Below are 21878 nucleotides of genomic sequence, written 5' to 3' on the forward strand. Positions count from 1 at the left end.
TCACCTACGCCAAGCCCTGGCAGCACATCACCCCCACCCTCATTGACCTTCACTGGCTTCCGGTTAAGTCCCGCATCACATACAAAATCCTCCTTCTCACCTACTAATCCCTCCATGCCTGCGACCCCCAGTACTTAACTGACCTTCTCTACCAACATACCCCATCTCGGAACCTGCGGTCTTCAGACATGGGTCTGCTTCCCACCCCTCGCACCAACCTACGGACTTTCGGGGACAGGGCCTTCAGTGTGACAGCACTCACCCTTTGGAACTCTCTCCCCACAGTGATCCAAAATGCCCCTACCCTGGACACCTTCAAATCAGCCCTCAAAACTCATCTGTTCACCAAGGCTTTTGGCCCCTAGTTTACTTTAGTCAGTCTCTGTGTTTTTTTCCCCCTTTCTGTTCTGTCTGACTTTCTGTCTGTAAAATCTGTAAAGCGTCCTTGGGTTTATGAAAGGCTCTATATAAAACCAAGATATTATTATTATTATTACTGTAGGTTACATAAAATGTAAAAGATCGAATGAGAGCCACACACTCTTGCTTTGATGCAAATTATTTATTAAACCAATGTTTCAGCAGGAAGCTGCCTTCATCAAGGTTTCAATCCAACATAAAATGTTGGAAATATGTATTCCACAGTGTGATACACAGTGATGTAAATGGGGTGGGGGAGGATAGTGAGCAGGGGGACTAAGCAGGGTATGTACAGTCATGGCCCACAATATTCACACCCCTGCAATTCTGTCAGATAATGCACCACTAACAGAAAAATGTTGCAATTACAAATGCTTAGGTATTCACATGTTTATGTGGATAGCCCTCATTAATTAACAGCAGTAAAGCAGTAAATGGAGCAGCTTTAGTCTACATGGCTAATTTCCACCTGTAGTCCCCAGCAAGTTGTTAATATGTTGTTAATAAGTAGACGTTGTAACAGACTTGTGGGCCAGTTCTAGGGCCAGTTGCAGCATTTACAGCTGTCTTGGAAGACTAAGCCAACGGGGCAGTTCTGGACAACGGTTCTGCCTTCAGCACACTGGTAGAAAGATCCAGGTGCATCTGGTTTCACATACAGCCCACTGGGTCTGCCAGCACAGAAACCCTTACCAGGCACCACCGTGGGTTCTGGAGCGGTTGTAGGTGGCACAGGAGGCAGGTCTGAAGGAGAGAAGTGTTCAGTTTATTGAGAGTGGCACTTCAGTAGGACAAAAATGTTATGCTGGATAAAAACAAGTTGCCAGATTGCCCCCAAAATATGGTTGTATTTCCTTTCCAGCCCACTAGGCCTGCCAGCACAGAAACACTTACCAGGCACCACCTTGGGTTCTGGAGCGGGTGTAGGTGGCAGAGGAGAAAGGTCTGGAGGAGAGAAGTGTCGAGGTTTTATATCATGTTATACTGAGAAATGTAAGTCTCTCTACAGTAGTGGCGAAATCTAGCACTCAAGGAAGGCCCATTTCCTTCCTGTAAGGGATGGGCCAAGATCTGTGGCGCAGTGAATAATTCTGACTATGGACAGGGCCCATAACTTGTGTAATCATAGATTTGTATAATATGATTGGTTCCCAAGAATAGTGACCTCATGACCAAGGACAATCTATAAATATGAGTCGCACCCATCATTGGCTGCTTCTTGCTTATTGGTCCGCTCATTTCTCTCTGCGCTCATGTTACTTGGCTTAATAAAAGGCCTCTTTGGAGACAATTGATCTAAGCTCTTTGTGCTTTGTAAGTTCTACTAAATCTATTAAGAATCAATTATATCCACGACAGAAGTATTCCGTTTATTGAGAGTGGCACTTCAGTAGGACAAACACAAACATTTTATGCTGGATAAATATAAGTAACCAGATTGCCCCCAAAATATGGTTGTATATGTAAAACTAAGTAATTCCTTTGATATCGGTGCTGTTAGTGTATTTGGTCAAATATATAATGAAAGGAATTATTGATAGGTGATTTATTTACCAATATCAAGGAGGTTTTTAAGATGGCTGGTCAGGGGATAGTTGCCCAGTCCACAGAACTGCCCGGCAAAATCGTCCAGGTCCAGAGTCCAGACGAAAGCTCCTCCAAACTTGTTGTCTTTTAAATAACGGACCTTAGGAAAGGAAGTGAGGGAGTGAGAGGATGAGAGAAAACATGGAGATGGAGAGACAGTAGAGTCTTCTGATGACTTTGATACAGTTGCAACACCTAACAGTAGATTAGATTAGATTCAACTTTATTGTCATTGCAGAGTACAAGTACCAGACAACAAAATGCAGTTTAGCGTCTAACCAGAAGTGTAAATAGTGATATAGTGAAAAACATGTTATCGTAGATATACATGTATATTGTGCAAGTGCATGACACTGTAGACAAAATAGGATATCCCTTACTTCTAAGCAATACTGGTAGGAGTAAATACCTTTGTTGCATAGCTCTCCTTGTTGTCAAATCCAACCCACTCCTTTGCTTTAGTAGCATAGGGAACCTTCTGATCATCAATCCACTGGACACTGGTTCCTTGGAGGAACGTGCAGATCTAGAAACAAGATGTGCAACATGTTCAGATCAAATGTCATGAAATGAAGTACTGTATGTCACAAGCCTGAATCAATCAATCAAACACACTTTATTTATATAGCACAAGTCAGCATTGAAGGCAACCCCAAGTGCTGAACATAACAACAATAGTAAATAAAGAACAATTCAATAAAACAAGAGGTAGGAGATAAGAAATAGGAGTAAAAGTGCAAGTTCAGATAAACACAAGATAAGAGCCTGTTTTTAAGCCCGTTTTAAGCTTTCTTTTAAAGATATAGTGGGCCTAGGTGTCTGCCTGAAGTTTTACCTCATAGTAGGACCAGAAGCCAGCCTCCTTGGTGTATTTGCCAGGGGTGGCAGCACCGCTGGTAGGGGCTCCCACCCCACTACTAGCTTCAGAGGCTAGGTGGAACACACGTCCATATGTAGCAAAGCCCATCCTCAGCTTCTCCACAGGGGCGCCCTGGTCTCGCCAGTACTTCATGGCATAGTCCTGGCAGAAAGATGGAGACAGAGAGAGAGAGAGAGAGATTTACATAAATATGCGAAGCTCATTTTTGATATGCAGACCACCAGCATGATGTAGAATGTGCAATTTTATCCAAATCAGAAGCCGTTTTCTCACAGTGTTGAAGTCGATGAGCTCGCCAGTGTCGTGGGACCCTCTGTACAATGGGCTGTTGTGTCCTGTGACTTTCTCCCAGCCACCATGGAAGTCATATGTCATCACACTAATGAAGTCCAGGTATCTAAAATGGCAGGCAGGTTTGAAATGGAATTTAAATGGCCGGCAAGTCCACTGTCACACAGGCATACCGGGTCATAAAACGTATTGCATTAAGAATATGAACACTTTGTGTATTTCAGAATCAGAATTGCTTTTATTACATCTTACTGTACAAGTACACAAGAGTACAATTCTTTGGCTTTGGTGGTTCCTCAACCTTTTACCTGCTAATCTCTGCAATTTCATAGCCACCATCGATGTTTCCTCTCCCAGCAGCCACTGCTGCAGCGAGCATTAGTCTGGGGCGGCCAGTGGTCTTGCCCTCAGCCTCATAGGCCTCCAGCAGCTCCTACAGTAGAGAGAGGTTTATTACACAAAATAATCACTTTTATTACACCTTACTGTACAAGTACCCAAGAGTAAACATCTTTGGCTTTGGCTCCTAAACATTGCAGCATTCAGATAAAAATGTTATAATAACATAATAACAACAACAACAACAATAATAATAAGTAACGTAAGTAAGTAAAAAAATTACACATTGAGAGAGTAGAGTGGATTTTACAGTGGCTTCAATAGTGCAAAAGATGCTTTGCAGAGTACTACGATGATATGACATTGTGACGATCCACACTTGAACCTATAGTGGGCGCTATTGCATCTGTCCTGTCTACCTTCTCCCTTTGTTCCAGATGGGCTCAGGTGTGGGTGATTATCCTAATTGTCCCAGGAACTTTAAGAGTGGGTCAGATTCATGGGCTGTGTTCGGAATAGCGTACTAGCATACTGCATACTAGCATACTCAATGAGTATATACTGCATACTACCTACTAAATTCACAATAATAGTATAGTAGTATCCGAAAACCAGCCGACCATTATGCATACTCCATACTGCCTCCCAGAATGCCTCCCAGAATGCATTTCGCCGGGAGCGGCGAATTTAAACCTCCATTTTAAACCTCCATTAGCTAAAATATGTAATTTTCATCGGAGCTATTTTAACTTCTCCCTTCATCCAGGACACCTTGTGCATAGTCTACCCACAAATAGAGTGCTTATATAATAAAGTTCCATGAACAAGAGTGCTCCAGGCACAGGCATATGGATGCTTAGGGTCATGGTCCTCTTGCTCACGGCCATACTAGCCTGAATACGCCCGATCTCGTCCGACCTCGGAAGCTAAGCAGGGTTGGTGCTGTAAGCTTTTCGTTCCTCCGCGTTACCGAGGAGAGGCGCGTGCAGCGGCCGAGGAGAGTGCACTCTTTCCGGATAGACATTTATGCATGCTCTCAGGGTTCGAAACATAACTTCCCGGGGTGCCAGTGGGTTGGTTGATGGCTCAAAATGACCGTATAGCGATGGTGGAGTTAGCAAAGTAGTATTGTGTTTTACCACCTTCCTAGCCGGTGTTATTCACGGACAAATACGGTGCCCGGGGCACACTCTTTGCGGGTTAATAACGTCGCTTTACCGGGGCTTACGGTGAAAATTCAAATGTGCCCGGACAGGGGAGAGGGGCGGAATCGTAAATCACTTTGAATGGAGTCGATTGGAGACCCCCATCGATGTCGACACTGCTCGGAGTGAATTTAAGCATTTGACGCATGTTGAACTCCCTGTTCATTGAGTTTACTCCCGGTTCACTTCTCGGGGTGGCACCACGGTGGTTCAGTTCACTCACTCGACAGAAATATCGTAACATAATTACAACACGTTGTAAAATGATTTGGGGGGCCAACATCTTTAGCTAGCTCAAGTAACTAGCTTACTAAGCACTACAACCAACTTGTCCGTCTGAAGCTACAATACTGGGATCATTCGTGATTGGGCTACAAACAGTCAAATACTCGGTGAACATGTGTGTAAGACACAAATAAACTTGGATTTCATGCATTTCAAGTGGCATATTTGTAATCATGACGATGTAGTCATGTCTAAGAATGCATTTCACCATGTTAATATTAATTATTGTTAATACATGTTAATTCCCAGTATAGTGAAAATACCACCGCTCATCCGTGATCAGACTTAGCTGGGGTGCTGCAGCTGAAGAGTATCAAATAGAGTGCAAAAAAGCAGCATCTGCACACTCAAATATGTGCAAAAAACAATGTTTATTGCAAGCTTTCGGTCCCCAGGCTATCGGACAATGTAAACAAAAGCTGTATGACAAGTTTGTATGACGCAGTTTGACGAGGCTGAAAGCGCACAGGGTTGCCAGATGGGATTGACAATTTACAGCCTAAACTTTCTATAACCTCAAAATCAAGTAGCCCATTCGGTGGTAACCCGCCCCATCTGGCAACCCTGGACGCAACTCTGCAACTCTGGACGCGAAATGCATTTTGGGAAATAGGAGCCGAGCTAGTGTCCATCAAAACCGACTTAAATTTTACCGGAAATAACTGCTCGCCTACTAAATTTCTCGCATACTCAAATCTTGCATACTGTACAGTTCGAACGTACTACATACTCAAAATCTACGTCATATCTAGTATGAGTAGTATGCTAGTACGTTATTCCGAACACAGCCATGGACTCTCTCTTCCTTGTCGACCAGCAGCCGTTGTTGTTGTCGTTACCATTTTCTCTTTTCATTATTTCAATTCAACATTATTTTCTTTAATAAATCTCCTATTATTGATAACCATGTGTGGTCTCCCTTTTTGTTACCTTGTCAAGAGCCAGGCAAGCGTAACAACATGCAATATACTACAATACAGTACGGTAGTAAATTACTCAACCAGTTTTTAGTATTCTTCCAGTGTGTATCTCCAAGAGTCTGGGGGAAATAGCTGTTTGTTAGCCTCTGGGTTTTAGCCCAGAGGCTTCGGTACCGTTTCCCTAACGGCAATAGCTCGAACAGTTTTTGATTGGGCCTAGAAAGGATTGTACTAGAAAGGACTGTACTTTACATCTGTGAGTTTCACTGGTTTGGACCTGGCCAGATTGTTAGATATCTTTTGCTGAACTGGAGACGATCCAGTGCTTGGTAGCAGTTGATGTTGATAGTTCTGATGTTAACAATGTCTACTCTTGTCTATTCTATTCAAATGTCGGTTCTCTGACCTTGCACAACAGTGTGAATCTCTGTTTGTCCTCTGGGGGGCTCCCTCGTGCTCCAGGGTACTCCCAGTCCAGACTCAGCCCATCAAAGCCGTGCTTCCGCAGGAAACTGATAGAGGACTGGATGAACGTCTGTCTGTTGGCTGGGGACGACACCATCGCTGTGAACCTAAGGAGAATTAGACGAAATGATCATTTGCTACTGATAGTGGTAGAGTGTTATATTATGAACACAAAACAGTACACTGCTGGTTATCCATGTAGAATAAAACAAACTAAAAAGTAAATCTTACTGCTGGGTGCCAAAGCTCCATAGACCAACTGCCAAGAGTGTTTTAAGTTTAGGGTTTCTGTTGGATAACACAAACACAATTGTCAGCAAACAGCAAAACCTCCCATGAAATCTATACCTTCTATGAAATACCAACCTGTCTTTCAGTCCGTTGAAGGATCTGTATAGAGTCTCATCATTCCACTCAAAGGTGGTCAGCTCGTTGGCGGTATTGATGATGGAGAAGGCGTAGATCAGGTGGGTGCAAAGGAAAGGGTCAATATCAGTTGGCATGTACTTTCCAGTTCCAGGCCTGTACTGGGCCCAGTTGGTAAAGTAGCATACCAGCTGCGAGGTAGAGCCTTGGACAAGAGAAGATTGCAATATATGATTTTACAGTACAGATACAGTATTTTTATTACTTTGTCTCTGTGATTCTTCAGATTCAGATTCAATTTAATTGTCATTGACAGAGTACAAGTACAAAGACAATGAAATGCAGTTGGGCACCAAAGTGCAAAAGCCATAAAAGTATGGACAGACATTTGTACAGCGTGATATGTACAGACAAAGACGAAGATGTGTACAGTTAAGATATGTGCAGTATGATATGTCTCTGTGCTACTTTCTTCAGTGTTGGAGAAGTGGGTTATCTTACCTAAATGGCACAGGACCAGGAACAGACCTTCAAAAGTACAGATTCAATAAGGTCAACAAAGAGCATATCACACAAAACAAAACAACTTACTTCAAGGGAATTGTTAAAAAATGTCATTACCTGCCAGTAGAGTGAGCTTGGTCATTGTGTTTGTGAATGCAGTGGCAGGAAGAGAGAGGATCTTTTATTGTGTCTAAAAAATAAAAAAAAAACTGAAACATGAACAGTAGACATGTCGCCAGCCAATGAGGGGGCTCTCCACGAGTGCTTCGCCAACCAATCAGGTAGCGGTATTGCCCGACCTTCCCCTACCATCCTAGGTTCCGCAAATTCGCTCCCCGCTGGGAGCTTCCCACTGCTGTCAGATCTGCAGAATCACTCCCTAGTAGACTAAAGACCCATCTCTTCAGGCTACACCTGAACTATTTACTACCCGCCTGTACTGTTTCCACAGCATCATTAATATTTAAATCTAAGCTAAAAACCGTCATGTTTTGCAGCAGTTATTAAACACTAACACTTCAAGGACCTACATCAAGGACCTCCTGGACCTGTCTTCCACCTCAAGGCCCAGACTCAGGTCCGACGCCCAACTCAGCCTGAGGGTCCCCCTCACCAACCTCAAGAGGAAGGGTGACCGTGCCTTTGCGGTGATAGCACCGACCCTGTGGAACGCGCTCCCTTCCGCCATCAAGTCTGCCCCCACTCTGGACTCCTTTAGAGCCAAGTTAAAAACCCACCTCTTCGTCAATGATGTTCCCTAAGTCTACTCCCTATTTGTTGTACATTGTATCCCTTGAGATGTTCGTTTAAGTAGTCTGTGTCTGTTTGCTTTCTGTGTTCCTTGTCCTTGTCCTTGTCTTTATCTGTTCCTTTACCCGGGCTGCGCCCCGGGCCGATGTAAAAGTTGGATGGGGGGCGCATTATAAATAAAATTAACAATTAACAATTAACAATTAACTTCACATCAATGTTATACATTAACATGTTTATACATTAACTATTGTCTTATTGAATGCCATATCTATTTACAAGAGTGTGCTTCTATCTCTGTTGACCTTGATGATGCAATGTCAGCTCAATTGTAATGTGCCTTTGTCCTTTGGTCTCTGGGATGGGTGGGTGGGTGAGGCTTATCTGATATACTTTCTTTTTTGTTTTGGTTGCGGACTTGTAATGTAGCCTATATGTTCCTAGTACCTAGAAGGCGACATTGTAATTGTGGTGTGGTTTCATATTACAGTGTATTTGTGTGTTTGGGTGTGGTTTTATGAGTTGTTGGGGCAGTTGGTTGAAAGATGTAGCCTTGTTGTCTTGTTTTGTTGTTATGTGCTTTAAAAGAAAATGAATAAACATTTGATCACAAAAAAAGAGTGCGCCTTGGAACTAATTCCACTCTCCGTATCTGAACTGAGACTCTCGTTCTGTAGCACTGCCTTACTGGCTTGTGTTAAAGAGATGGATATCACCTTTCAATTGACCAATATACTTCTTTCTCTTGCTGTTTTGCCCACCGCCATAGTTTGTCATCGCCATACGTAACAAGTTGCTGTTGTATTGTATTTGTTTGTGGTGGATGTTGTATGCCTGTGAACAGGTCACACTTGAAAATGAGCCCTTGGGGCTCAATGTGTTTTTACCTGTATAAATAAAGGTTAAATAAAAAATAAAAAATCCTGAATAGTCTTTTTTAGAGGGTTTTTTCCGCTCAACTCGTGTAATGCATCTGCCATGTGCATACAAAGGTGAGCCTCCATCTCCTCTCGTTTCATTGTGTTAATCTGATCCCGATGGCTTTATGCTTGTTCTCTAGGCTAAGTGGTCTTCAACCGGGCGTCCCTGACCCTTTGGGGGTCCGCAGAGGTACTGCAGGGGGTCTGCCAATTTCTGTCATAATAATTGACAACTTTCACCAAAATAATCAGTGAGAATTAAAAAATATAACAAAAATGATATTGAGTAAGGTACAAGCATTAATAGGCAATCATAAGCTACTTTTGACAAAAACAATTTACAAAATAAATTATGCCCATGATTCTAGAGTCTAACATAACGTTAGGTCTAACGTCTTATCATTCAAAGACAATGCATCCGACGGCTCTAACCTGACAGCCGCTGAGGAAGATCAGCTGATCGACCTAACCACAGACAGTACACACAAGAATGTGTACGAGTCACAGCCTCCCACCCAGTTCTGGATCCATTGCCAGAAATACTTCCCCCAACTGACAGCAAAGGCCATGGTGAGCCTCTTGCCTTTTGCAACAACTTATCTTTGTGAAAGAGGATTCTCCTCCCTCACCTACCTGAAGAGCAAATACAGTTCCAGACTGCAGCCTGAGGATGACATGATGCTCTGCCTGACAACCTCCACCCAGGAGGTAGGCATACCTTGCTTCCTGAAGCTAAAAGTTTCATTGTTGAAAAATAATAATAATAGAAAATATGAGCCTCATCAAGATCAACAACAACAACAAAAACAATAATAATAATAATAATAATAATAACCAATCATAATTATGCATGAACGTTTTATCAATCATAAACACATATAGGCTAATAACCCAGTATATAAATAGGTTAATATGGTGAAATAAAAGGTGAATGAAGTAAATATAAAAGTTATTATAGGCTTTAAAATGTGAGATATTTAAAAATATATATGACATGTGGGGGTCCCTGTTCTGTTTGTCTCTCATCCAAGGGGTCCTTGGGTTGAAAAAGGTTGAAGACCCCTGCTCTAGGCCTACTTGTTCTATACTTGTTCTCTACTCGCAAAGACTCGCGAGTCTTTCGTTGGATTTTGTTAAGAAAATATCCAATTGCAATTGGAGCACTGGCCGGGTTCTGTCAACTGTTTGCACATAATCACGGATTTCATCCACTGATGAACCCTATGTAAAAGCTCTCCGTCTCTTTCGCTCAATTTCACCAGCGCATCATTTCCCATTGTCCAATTATTGCCAATTGTCCAATTATCTAGGTAGGCCTACATCTTGCATTTCTTTATCTCTAGCCATGGCTGTGTTCGTTAATACGGGTTGAGAGATTACTCCAAATTATCAAAACACGGTTTATTATATCGGAAATAGGCTTGGTTTATAACGCTAATCAATGATGAATTATCTTCAGCCAGCGCCAAATGTGGGCCTCTGACCTTAAATATGCGCCTAGCAAGAGTCAATATATCTTTCATTAAGCCTGTACCAATAACCAATACCACCAAATTAATTAATTAATTAAAGGTAGGCTAATTTACAACCAGTATCACATAGAGGTGCACCAAACTGTAGAGCGGAATCTTTCTACAATCCGTTTCCGTCTATTATAATATGGCAGAGATTTCTATGTTTCCTTCATATAAAAACATGTCTTATGTTGATAATCTGACCTCAAATTAATTATCACTGTATGCACAGAAATATTGAGTCGGTGCTTATTAGGACAAGGTAAGGTCAACTAGAATGAATCAGTGAGGCTTTAATATAATGTACAGTTGTACAAATCTAGTACAAGGCAACTACTTATATTAGTAGAGAAAAGTTACATTCTAGTATAGTTAATAGAGAGAGAGAGAGAGAGAGAGAGATATGATGATCAATGATCATTATAACACACTGATACTTACATACTTACAACATGAAGACAACAGCACCCAGGAACAAAGATGACCTCACTCACAGAACTCAGGAAAAAAAGATTTCCCCCAACTATGCTCTCACTCCCACCTTTATACCATTGAACCCAGGAGCCATTGTTAAGGGCCAGCCAATCACCATTCACCTTATTGATTATTATTATTATTGATTATTGATTTTCGGAGGCAGAGTTGTGGGTTTTGTGTGTGTGTGTGTGTGTGTGTGTGTGTGTGTGTGTGGGTCCTCTCCCTCAGGGACCCTAGGACTTTTGTGTATAATCAAGATTTTTAATGTGTCCGAGTTTTCAAACCGAGTTGTGGGGTTTTGAACATTCCATCATTCATTTTCTATGAGATTTTTTCTCCACAAAAAGTGGAATTGTGGGTAAACCGTATTCCGCAACCTTCCACCGGACAATAGCAGCGCAAGTGGGAACAAGCCGCACGCTATGACACCTCTCATGTCTACCTAGTGCCAAAGGAGTAGCCTGTACAATTTTTGCTATAATAATAATAAATATATATGGACAATAACAATAAGTGTTGCTTGCTACTGCAAGCACAATAACTAAGTATTTATTTTCCAGCCCACCAGACCTGCCAGCACAGAAACCCTTACCAGGCTCCACCTTGGGTGAAGACGGTGGCTCGCGTTCTGGAGCGGTTGTAGGTGGCACAGGAGGCAGGTCTGAAGGAGAGAAGTATTCAGTTTATTGAGAGTGGCACTTCAGTAGCACAAACATTTTATTCTGGATAAATATAAGAAACCAGATTGCCAAAAAATATGGTTGTATTTGTAAAACTAAGTATTTCCTTTCCAGCCCACCAGGCTTGCCAGCACAGAAACCCTTACCAGCCACCGTCCTGGGTGGGGTCGGTGCCCCTGGTTCTGGAGCGGTTGGAGGTGGCAGAGGAGAGAGAGCGGGCAGAGGAGGCAGAAGAGGCAGGTCTGGAGGAGAGAAGTATTCAGTTTATTGAGAGTGGCACTTCAGTAGGACAAACACTGGATAAACCAGATTGCCAAACAAATATGGTTGTATATGTAAAACTAAGTATTTCCGTTGATATCGGTGCTGTTAGTGTATTTGGTGAAATATAGAATGAAAGGAATTATTGATTTATTTACAAATATCAAGGAGGTATTTAAGATGGCTGGTCAGGGGGTAGTTGCCCAGTCCACAGAACTGCCCGGCAAAATCGTCCAGGTCCAGAGTCCAGACGAAAGCTCCTCCAAACTTGTTGTCTTTTAAATAACGGACCTTAGGAAAGGAAGTGAGGGAGTGAGAGGATGAGAGAAAACATGGAGACGGAGAGACAGTAGAGTCTTCTGATGACTTTGATACAGTTGCAACACCTAACAGTAGATTAGATTAGATTCAACTGTATTGTCATTGCAGAGTACAAGTACCAGACAACAAAATGCAGTTTAGCGTCTAACCAGAAGTGTAAATAGTGATATAGTGAAAAACATGTTATTGTAGATATATATTGTGCAAGTGCATGATACTGTAGACAAAATAGGATATGTACAGTTATGAAATGAGAAGTACAGTATAAGTACAGTAGGTAGTAGGTATATATATATACAAACACAGTAATTAATCCCTTTATACAAACATGCTAGGATCCGAAACCACTGCATTCTATATCCCTTACTTCTAAGCAATACTGGTAGGTCTAAATACCTTTGTTGCATATCTCTCCTCGTTGTCAAATGCAAGCCACTCCTTTGCTTTAGTAGCATAGGGAACCTTCTGATCATCAATCCACTGGACACTGGTTCCTTGGAGGAACGTGCAGATCTAGAAACAAGATGGGCAACATGTTCAGATCAAATGTCATGAAATGAAGTACTGTATGTCACAAGCCTGAATCAATCAATCAATCAATCAATCAATCAAACAACGTTATTTATATAGCACAAGTCAGCATTGAAGGCAACCCCAAGTGCTGAACATAAAAACAATAGTAAATAAAGAACAATTCAATAAAACAAGAGGTAGGAGATAAGAAATAGGAGTAAAAGTGCAAGTTCAGATAAACACAAGATAAAAGCCTGTTTTTAAGCCCGTTTTAAGCTTTCTTTTAAAGATATCCACACTCTCTGCCACCCTCGAGTGGGCCTAGTCTGCCTGAAGTGTTACCTCATAGTAGGACCAGAAGCCAGCCTCCCTGGTGTAGTTGCCGACGGAGGCATTACCGCTGGTAGGGGCTCCCACCCCACTACTAGCTTCAGAGGCTAGGTGGAACACACGCCCATATGTAGCAAAGCCCATCCTCAGCTTCTCCACAGGGGCGCCCTGGTCTCGCCAGTACTTCATGGCATAGTCCTGGCAGAAAGATGGAGACAGAGAGAGAGAGAGAGAGAGAGAGAGAGAGAGAGAGAGAGAGAGAGAGAGAGAGAGAGAGAGAGAGAGAGAGAGAGAGAGAGAGAGAGAGAGAGAGAGAGAGAGAGAGAGAGAGAGAGAGAGAGACACACACACACACACACACACACACACACAGACAGAGAGAGATCTCTTGAATTCGATTTACATAAACATGCAAAACATGCATAAACATGCAACGCTCATATTTTATATGACTTTGAAATATAGACCACCAGCATGATGTAGAATGTGCAATTTAATCCAAATCAGAAGCTGCTTTCTCACAGTGTTGCTGAGGTCGCTAGTGTCTTGGGACCCTCTGTACAATGGGCTGTTGTGTCCTGTGAAAGTCTCCCAGGCACCATGGAAGTTATATGTCATCACACTAATGAAGTCCAGGTATCTAAAATGGCAGGCAGGTTTGGAATGGGATTTAAATGGCCGGCAAGTCCACTGTCACGCAAGCATGTTATGTTACTGGGTCATAAAATGTATTGCATTAAGAATATGAATATGAATACTCTGAAAATGTGTATTTCAGAATCAGAATGGCTTTTATTACATCTTACTGTACAAGTACACAAGAGTAAAAATCTTTTTTGTTTGTTTTTTTACCTGCTTATCTCTGCAATTTCATAGCCAACATGTCTCCTTGCCAAGCAGTCACTGCTGCAGCGAGCATTAGTCTGGGGCGGCCAGTGGTCTTGCCCTCAGCCTCATAGGCCTCCAGCAGCTCTTACAGTAGAGAGAGGGGTTTATTACACAAAATAATCACTTTTATTACACCTTACTGTACAAGTACACAAGAGTAAAAATCTTTGGCTTTGGCTCCTCAACATTGCAGCATTCAGATACAAAAAATAATAATGACGTAATAATAATAATAACATTATAATAATAACAATTATGATTATAATCATAATTATAATAATAATAAGTAATGTAAGTAAGTTTAAAAAGTACACATTGAGAGAGTAATAAAGTGATGGAGTGAAAGTGAGTTTCGCTGTGCTTGAGCAGCCCTGGTTGTTGTTAAAGCCCCCTTTGGAGTTTGGGTGTACTGCAGGTCTGCGCGTTCTTTTGTCCTTTTGTGGTTGCCATACCCCGTGGTCGCGCTAGTATTCCACTACCATCTGAAGGTATGTCCACGATGTAAAACGCTCCTCGTATTTTATTATTTGTGTGGAGAATCCTGTAATATACGGTGAAAATGTTGGTGTAGTACTGTGCTATTTGTTTTTACATGTATTGTGATGATTTCTGTATAGTTTATCCACTGTAGTATCCACTGATTGTACGTTTGTGAACATTTTGTATTATACCAGAGTTCTGTATGTTGGCTAGCAATGTTTCACATTTCAGTTCCCGCATTTTTGTTGCTAGCTCAGATTATATAAAAATGTATTGTATGTTATTTTGAATACGCAGATTTGCAAGAATTACAGACACCAGAGGAACACTATGTCTTCCATACAGGTATGTTGCTCCACATGTTATTTGTAATTGTTATTTGTAATGTTTGCATACCTCTCAACCCTCCCGTTTTTCCCCGGGATTCTCCCGTATTTTACCTTTCTTTCCCGCGGTGCTCCCGTTTAAATATTTCCCCGTAAATCTCCCGTATTTTTCACCTATAATATAATATAATTGAACACTTAATTGTTAGACATTAGTTGGCGCATGTGCACAATCGTTATATCCATGTCGGAGTCCATCTTGTTTCCTCTCGTTTCTTGTAAAAAATGGCTTGACTTGTTGTAAATTGAGTCCTGTAACAGTTTGTTTCAATCAGCAGAGATAACTTGTTCTGTTACTAATCTGTTACACTAATTGTGGGGGAAAATTAACATTTCACAACGGGGTGGGGCGTGTTACGGGTCTACTTAGATCGATGCCATCGGCTATCGACTTGTTTGCTTGTTTCTGCATGACCCGTGTGTAGGTTGCTGTTCCCTCCATCTTGATATTACATGGCTGAACTTGATACACGTCTCTGTCATCATTGCTGCATCATACCATACACACACATGGTGTCAGAAGTGGGATCTAATATTTCCTAAAAGAGGAACTGTCGTTCGGGATGTAGTTTCCGCCTGTGAGCCTTTTTTGACGCACGTATTACTTTAGCCAGTGTTTTAGCCTGCTCGCGACCAGGCTAATTATATCTGACTCAGAAGGAGCTCAACCAAGCAGCGAATTATTTGAGCCACATTGATGGAACCGAACGCAAGCTAACATTATCGAGGCTTAGAACTTTAAGCCTTTTAACTTTAAAATACTTTAATCTAGACTAGACTTTAATCTAGACTAGACTTTAATATAGAAAATACTTTAATCTAGAAAAGACATTAATCTAGAAAAGACTTTAATCTAGAAAAGACTTTAATCTAGACTAGTCTTTAATCTAGAAAATACTTTAATCTAGACTCAATACTCTATAAAATCATAATATGTTCATACGGTGACTATCTGTGTATATTCTACTGATCTTCTCTGACTGAAGTGATTGCGGGGTACAGCTGAGGCCCGTTTGAGGGTTAGAGAGTCTGTTTTATCCAAACCATGAATGTTGATGTCCGCCAAGACGTCCCCTTTAAATAGCTGTCCATTTGATAGTATGTTTGTGTTCGCTTCGGCGGCACATATACTAAAATTGGAACGATACAGAGAAGATTAGCATGGCCCCTGCGCACAAGCCACTCCCTGATCTTCTCAAGCCACTCCCTGATCTTCTCAGACGTCACTCCGGGCCCGCCCCCGTTGCGGGCCCGGGGTGACGCAGCTGCATATCTTGCTGATGTCTTCACTAAGCTGGCATATCTTGCTGATGTCTTCACTAAGCTGAATGAGCTCAACCTTTCACTTCAGGGCAAGTACTCACACATCCTTAACATGTATGACAAAGTGAATGGATTCATAAAGAAGGTTAAATTATGGGAGAGGAAATGTAAGGATGGAGATGTGAGCTGTTTCCCACTGCTTGATGGCCATCTCGCCACCACTGATGCTGACAGAGGTCCTGTGGTGAAAATAGTTAAAGCACATCTGTCCAAACTTGACACTGACTTCAACCAGTACTTTCATGACATTGAAACAAAGTCAGAAAAACTGGACTGGGTGAGGAACCCATTCAGAGTGAATGACAGGAGCAGCAGCAGCCTTCCTGCAAGCCTGCAGGAAAATCTGATGGACATGTCCTCTGATCGTGGGTTGAAGATGGCACATGCTGACAAGTCATTGACAGAGTTTTGGTGTGATGTTGAAAAGGAATATCCAGTGCTGGGAAAGTGTGCATTGAATGAACTTTTGCCTTTTGGATCTACATATATGTGTGAAGTGACCTTCTCAGCTTTGACCCACATCAAAACCAAGCCAAGGAACAGACTGAGTGTGGAGAGCAGCCTGGTGACTGCTGTTACCACACTGCCTCCAGAACTGTCAAAGCTTATAAAAGAGAAGCAACCTCAAGTGTCTCATTAAAGCTCAACTGATGAAAAAAAGAATTGCAACTGCTACTGGGTGAGTCTATTTTTCACAATGGTGTAAATATCTATGTATTAAAGGGGAGTGGTTCAAATGATTTCATTAATAATCAGTAGAGTTAGATAAGAAGTTTAAGTGTGTGTGTGTGTGTGTGTGTGTGTGTGTGTGTGTGTGTGTGTGTGTGTGTGTGTGTGTGTGTGGATAGTGGCTGTATTGCAAGTGCAACTGACACTTGTGATGATATTCTGGTTCAATTAGCTCTTGTCCCTTTGTGATAATCATAATGTCTTGAATGTGTTCTCTCTCTCTCTCTCTATGTGTGTGTGTGTGTGTGTGTGTGTGTGTGTGTGTGTGTGTGTGTGTGTGTGTGTGTGATAAGTTTTATCCTGTCTCATCTTGTCTGTTTCCTCTCCCCATCAGTCAAGACTCTGGGATGAGAAAATGGTGACATCACTGCACCTCAGACAGAAGCCAGAGAGGAGCAGGAGAAAGGGAAAAGAAACAGATATCAAATCAAATTCATTATTATTTATTATTTATTTTTCTATTTTCAGTGAGTGTGTGGGCATGTGGTAACAATTAACCATTGAGGTGGCCAGGTGGCACATGTATTGGCCAATTAGCTCATGTAGTCTAATTTTGAATGGCAATGTTTTGAAATGGCAAACATGTGACTTTATGTCAGATTGTTGTGTGCAGAAAACCGTGTTCAGTGCATTTAAAAAGTGCCATTTTGAATAGCAAAATGTGTGTAAAGCAGAAAATGTGTTTAGAGTTTTGGAGACATGAGAAGAGGTTTTGCTCTCTGTGTGTCAGTAATAAATGTTATATTTGCAAGTTAGAGTTTAATTGATTTTTTGGGGAAATAATCAACACGCATGAGTGAGGGGGTACTTCTGGCATGGCAAAACAGCTCAAGGGGTACACAAGACAAAAACGGTTAGGAACCACTGGTCTAGTGGATAGTGAGATGGACTTGTGATCGGAAGGTTGTGAGTTCAAATCCCGGCTGAAACCACACACCACTACTAGTGTGCCCTTGAGTAAGTCACTTACTAAGTCTGCTAAATGAAAAAAAATGAAAAAGAAGCATTTATAGACATGCTTTTATGTATTTTGATGTGTTATTATGCTTCTATGTTCTAAATGTGTCGATTTCGTTCAAAACCAATGTATTTTCGTTTTATTATATATATATTGTACTAGTGATAAATGTGTAATAATACATGAATGAATGGTTTATGACAGCATGGCTTTATTTCAACCTGCTTATTTGTCCATTTATTTCAAAAACAATGCATTTCTCAGGCTGAGGCACTTTGCCCTCAGTTACTCCAGGGGGAATGTCCCTGTAATTCGTAATTGTAAATCGCTTTGGATTAAAAGCGTCTGCTAAATGGCTAAATTAAATTAAATTAAATTGAAGGCCCAGCCGTAACACAGAGATCATGTCCTTTTGACCTTTGAAAGTGAAGGGGGTGGGATACACACCTGGTTAGACACATCTACAACTTCACGCCTCTGGCAGACAGACTGGCACGCTGATAGACAAAGGAGCCTGGACAGCTACCATCAGAGACAAAAGAGTGCAGTGTGAAGTGTGTGTGTGTGTGTGTGTGTGTGTGTGTGTGTGTGTGTGTGTGTGTCTGTGTGTCTGTGTGTGAAGTGTGTGAAATATAAATGAGGACATAGAAAGGATCTACTTCAAAATAAAGGATTTATTAAATAAATATACAGGCAATAGAGTTCAGCAGGGTGCACAAAGTTCAGGGTGCGGGGGGTGGTGGGGGAGGTTGTCCCTCATGCTCCCTACGTTTCTTCTCCACCAGCCCCCCGTCGGCCCTGGAGCAAAAGGTCTCTTTCTTATATCTGCTGTGGCCATATTCCCGAGTCTTGGGTTGGCCACAGCGCCTGCATGTAAAATGTTTTGCCCTCGTGAAGGGCTTGAGGAAGAGACCTTGCTCCAGGGCTCGACGCTCCTGTTCTGCCTGGAGCTGGTGCCTCCAGGCAGAAGAGCGGGAGACGCAGGGGACGGCTCGAGCGATGGCGGCCAGAGTGATGGTTGGAGCAGTGGCTGGGGAGGTGGGGGTGGTGTCGAGTGGTGGGGCAGAGGCTGAGGAGGTGGTGGCACTTTTGTCACTTCTGAAGGCTTCTTCCTGGTCCTGGTCCTTCCGGTGGCTACTCGGAGGAGGAGGAGAGAGAGGAAGAGGGGACGACAGCTGCTGGGGTGGGTGTCCCTGTACATGACTGACAAAACATATCAGTGTTAGGGTGGCGCATTACAAGTGCATTACAAGTGAATTCACATCAAAAGGTACACTTACTAGGAGAGTCGACCTCGGTGGCAGCGGTGTAAACATCAGCATCTGATAGGTCCGAGGAGGAGGCGCCTGGTGGCTCTGGTGCCGTGTCCCGAGCCAGCACATACTTCTTAAACGCCTCCATCCTGGACCCAGCTCCCACCTGCCGTGTTCTTATCCAGTTCACGAAGCTGTAACAGAGATCAACACAAAATCAGACACATGCGATACATAAACACACACAAAATCTCACACACACACACACACACAAACAGGAGGCAAGGGTGTCCTTGTTGTCCATTAGGGGTGTCTTCATGACTACCCCTTCCTCTCTCCTTGTGGTGGGACGCCAAGATCGAGGAGAACAAAACAGCACATTATAATACACTTAAATGAGTAATTGCACTGTTGTTATTACACATGACCTGTTTGCCTCCCCTGGGGTGTACACAGGGTCATATTATCTAGGCTTATAGCTGACCTATTGCCCTGCTCCCTCCCATCCATTAACCACACGTTGCATTTCATACACAGAGTTAACATATTTATAGTTGGAATTTCTTTCCAATATTCAAACCGAAGTTACAGTTTTTCCTGGTTGTTTAAACAGATTCCCTGATTCACTACCTCACTCCCTCAAAATCCTAAACACAAATCTCAAGACTCACACACAAAATGCTAAATCCTACACTTCCTTTGCACAAGCACACTTTGCCCTCAAAACTCAAGCACAAAATGCTAAATCCTATACTTCCTTTGCACAAGCACACTTTGCTCTCAAAACTCAAACACATACATCATACGAGTAGACATTCCAAGCACTCATTGAACACTGATGTGCAAAATGGAAAACACTATATATGAATGGAAAACACTGTAGGAATGCCTTAGCAGTGGAATCAGGACTTTGCATGTTCAGTGTTTCACCTGTTGGATGTGAAATATCGACATATATTGTTGTATGTACTGTATACCCAAAGAGAAAACACACAATATTTTGCCATCGAATTATATTTTATTTGTGCCCCAAATCTATGCATAGACTACTGTATGTCAGGGCAAACATGAATGATGAACATGAAGGATGAAAACAGGAAATGGAATTACAGCAAATGAGAATATATAAACAAACGTAAACAAAACAAAACTAGGCTGCATCCTCCCTCTGGTCCCTGCCTGGCCACAAGATCTCATCCACAATCATCCAAATTGATGATTGCAAAGTGCACAACAGCCTTTGGAGTTTAGGAATGTGATTGGCAGTGTGTTCTGAGTGAACATCAGGAGTGGAAAATCAGGAAGAGTGTGCAAGATATGGAGAAATGTGTTTAGTGAGCTGAAAGATGTGTGGTATGGAATGGGAAGATGTGTCTAAAGCAGGAAATGTGCGGTATGGAATGGGAAGATGAGTCTAAAGCAGGAAATGTGTGGTATGGAATTGGAAGATGAGTCTAAAGCAGGAAAATGTGTGGTATGGAATGGGAAGATGAGTCTAAAGCAGGAAAATGTGCTTGGAGTTTAGCAGAATTGGTTTAGCAGTTGGTAAATGAGTTAGAGATTGTGCACATTGTGTCTGATGTTCCCAAAAATCTGTTTAAACAACCAGGAAAAACTGTAAACTAAACCAATTACGATATAACTAGGCTTATATTAAAGGTAAAAACGGACAATTGCGTGTACACGGGGTCATATTATCTAGGCTTATAGCTGACCTATTGCCCTGCTCCATTAATAATAATAATAATTTATTAAATTTATATAGCGCTTTTCCAAGGCTCAAAGACCCTGACAATATATGATACACATGGGGACACACAAAAACAACAAGTAACAACAACAAGTAACATGGAACACAGAGTCAGCGAACGGGGAGGGGGTGGTGTAGAGTCCGGTGTTGATGTTGCTGGGAGCCTCGATGGATGTGGCGGCGGCAGCGGAGAATGCCTGCCTTGGTGGCAGCAGCAGCAGTGAGGCGATGGTTGTAGTTCAGTGAGTGTAGGTGAGACGAGAGAAGGGCAGGGGGAGGTGGGGGGCAGGTGAGATGGCCGGGAGTCCAGGGAAAAACGACAGGCGGTGCCAGCGGTGAGGCATAGCTGTGTAACATTGACCCCTCTGACCTCCAGGGTCTATGTGCTACTATGTCACCCCACTTATGAGTGATCTCACTGGGCAGACATAACTACCATTCACCCCTCTGACCTCCAGGGTCTACATACCACTATGTCACCCCACTTAGGAGTGCTCTCACTGGGCATAGCTGTGTAACATTGACCCCTCTGACCTCCAGGGTCTATGTGCTACTTTGTCACCCCACTTAGGAGTGCTCTCACTGGGCAGACCTCCAGGGTCTATGTGCTACTCTGTCACCCCACTTAGGAGTGCTCTCACTGGGCAGACCTCCAGGGTCTATGTGCTACTCTGTCACCCCACTTAGGAGTGCTCTCACTGGGCAGACCTCCAGGGTCTATGTGCTACTCTGTCACCCCACTTAGGAGTGCTCTCACTGGGCAGACCTCCAGGGACTATGTGCTACTCTGTCACCCCACTTAGGAGTGCTCTCACTGGGCAGACCTCCAGGGACTATGTGCTACTCTGTCACCCCACTTAGGAGTGCTCTCACTGGGGCAGAGCTGTCCACCATTCACCCCTCTTAGGAGTGCTCTCACTGGGCAGACCTAACTACCATTCACCCCCCCAACCTCCAGGGTCTACATACCACTATGTCACCCCGCTTAGGAGTGCTCTCACTGGGAATGGCTGACTACCATTCACCCCTCTGACCTCCAGGGATTGAACCTCGCGCACCAGGAGGCCCCGGGCCCCCACACTT

General features: G+C 42.7%; 1 protein-coding gene and 1 pseudogene across 2 annotated transcripts in view; both read right to left on the reverse strand.

The window, feature by feature from the left end:
- Positions 1-958: 958 nt before the first annotated feature.
- On the reverse strand, positions 959-7404 carry LOC308160364 (acidic mammalian chitinase-like; the record flags this gene model as incomplete). Its single annotated transcript, XM_080534280.1, has 10 exons — positions 959-1164; positions 1975-2107; positions 2417-2533; positions 2843-3028; positions 3161-3284; positions 3487-3611; positions 6334-6499; positions 6624-6680; positions 6759-6963; positions 7380-7404. The coding sequence occupies 10 exons, from the start codon at positions 7402-7404 to the stop codon at positions 959-961; spliced, it is 1344 nt and encodes a 447-aa protein (XP_080390406.1).
- A 4610-nt stretch (positions 7405-12014) lies between these two features.
- Positions 12015-21878, reverse strand: part of LOC308160365 (acidic mammalian chitinase-like) — a 685529-nt pseudogene continuing 675665 nt past the window's right edge. Inside the window, exons 9-10 of the transcript in view lie at positions 12582-12698; positions 12015-12155 (exon numbers count right to left, since the gene is read on the reverse strand). The product of the transcript in view is annotated as an acidic mammalian chitinase-like (transcript). The remainder of the gene's footprint in view (positions 12156-12581; positions 12699-21878) is intronic.

The sequence above is a fragment of the Nansenia antarctica genome (assembly GCF_963989245.1).
Source record: "Nansenia antarctica genome assembly, chromosome: 6".
Taxonomy (NCBI): Eukaryota; Metazoa; Chordata; class Actinopteri; order Argentiniformes; family Microstomatidae; genus Nansenia; species Nansenia antarctica.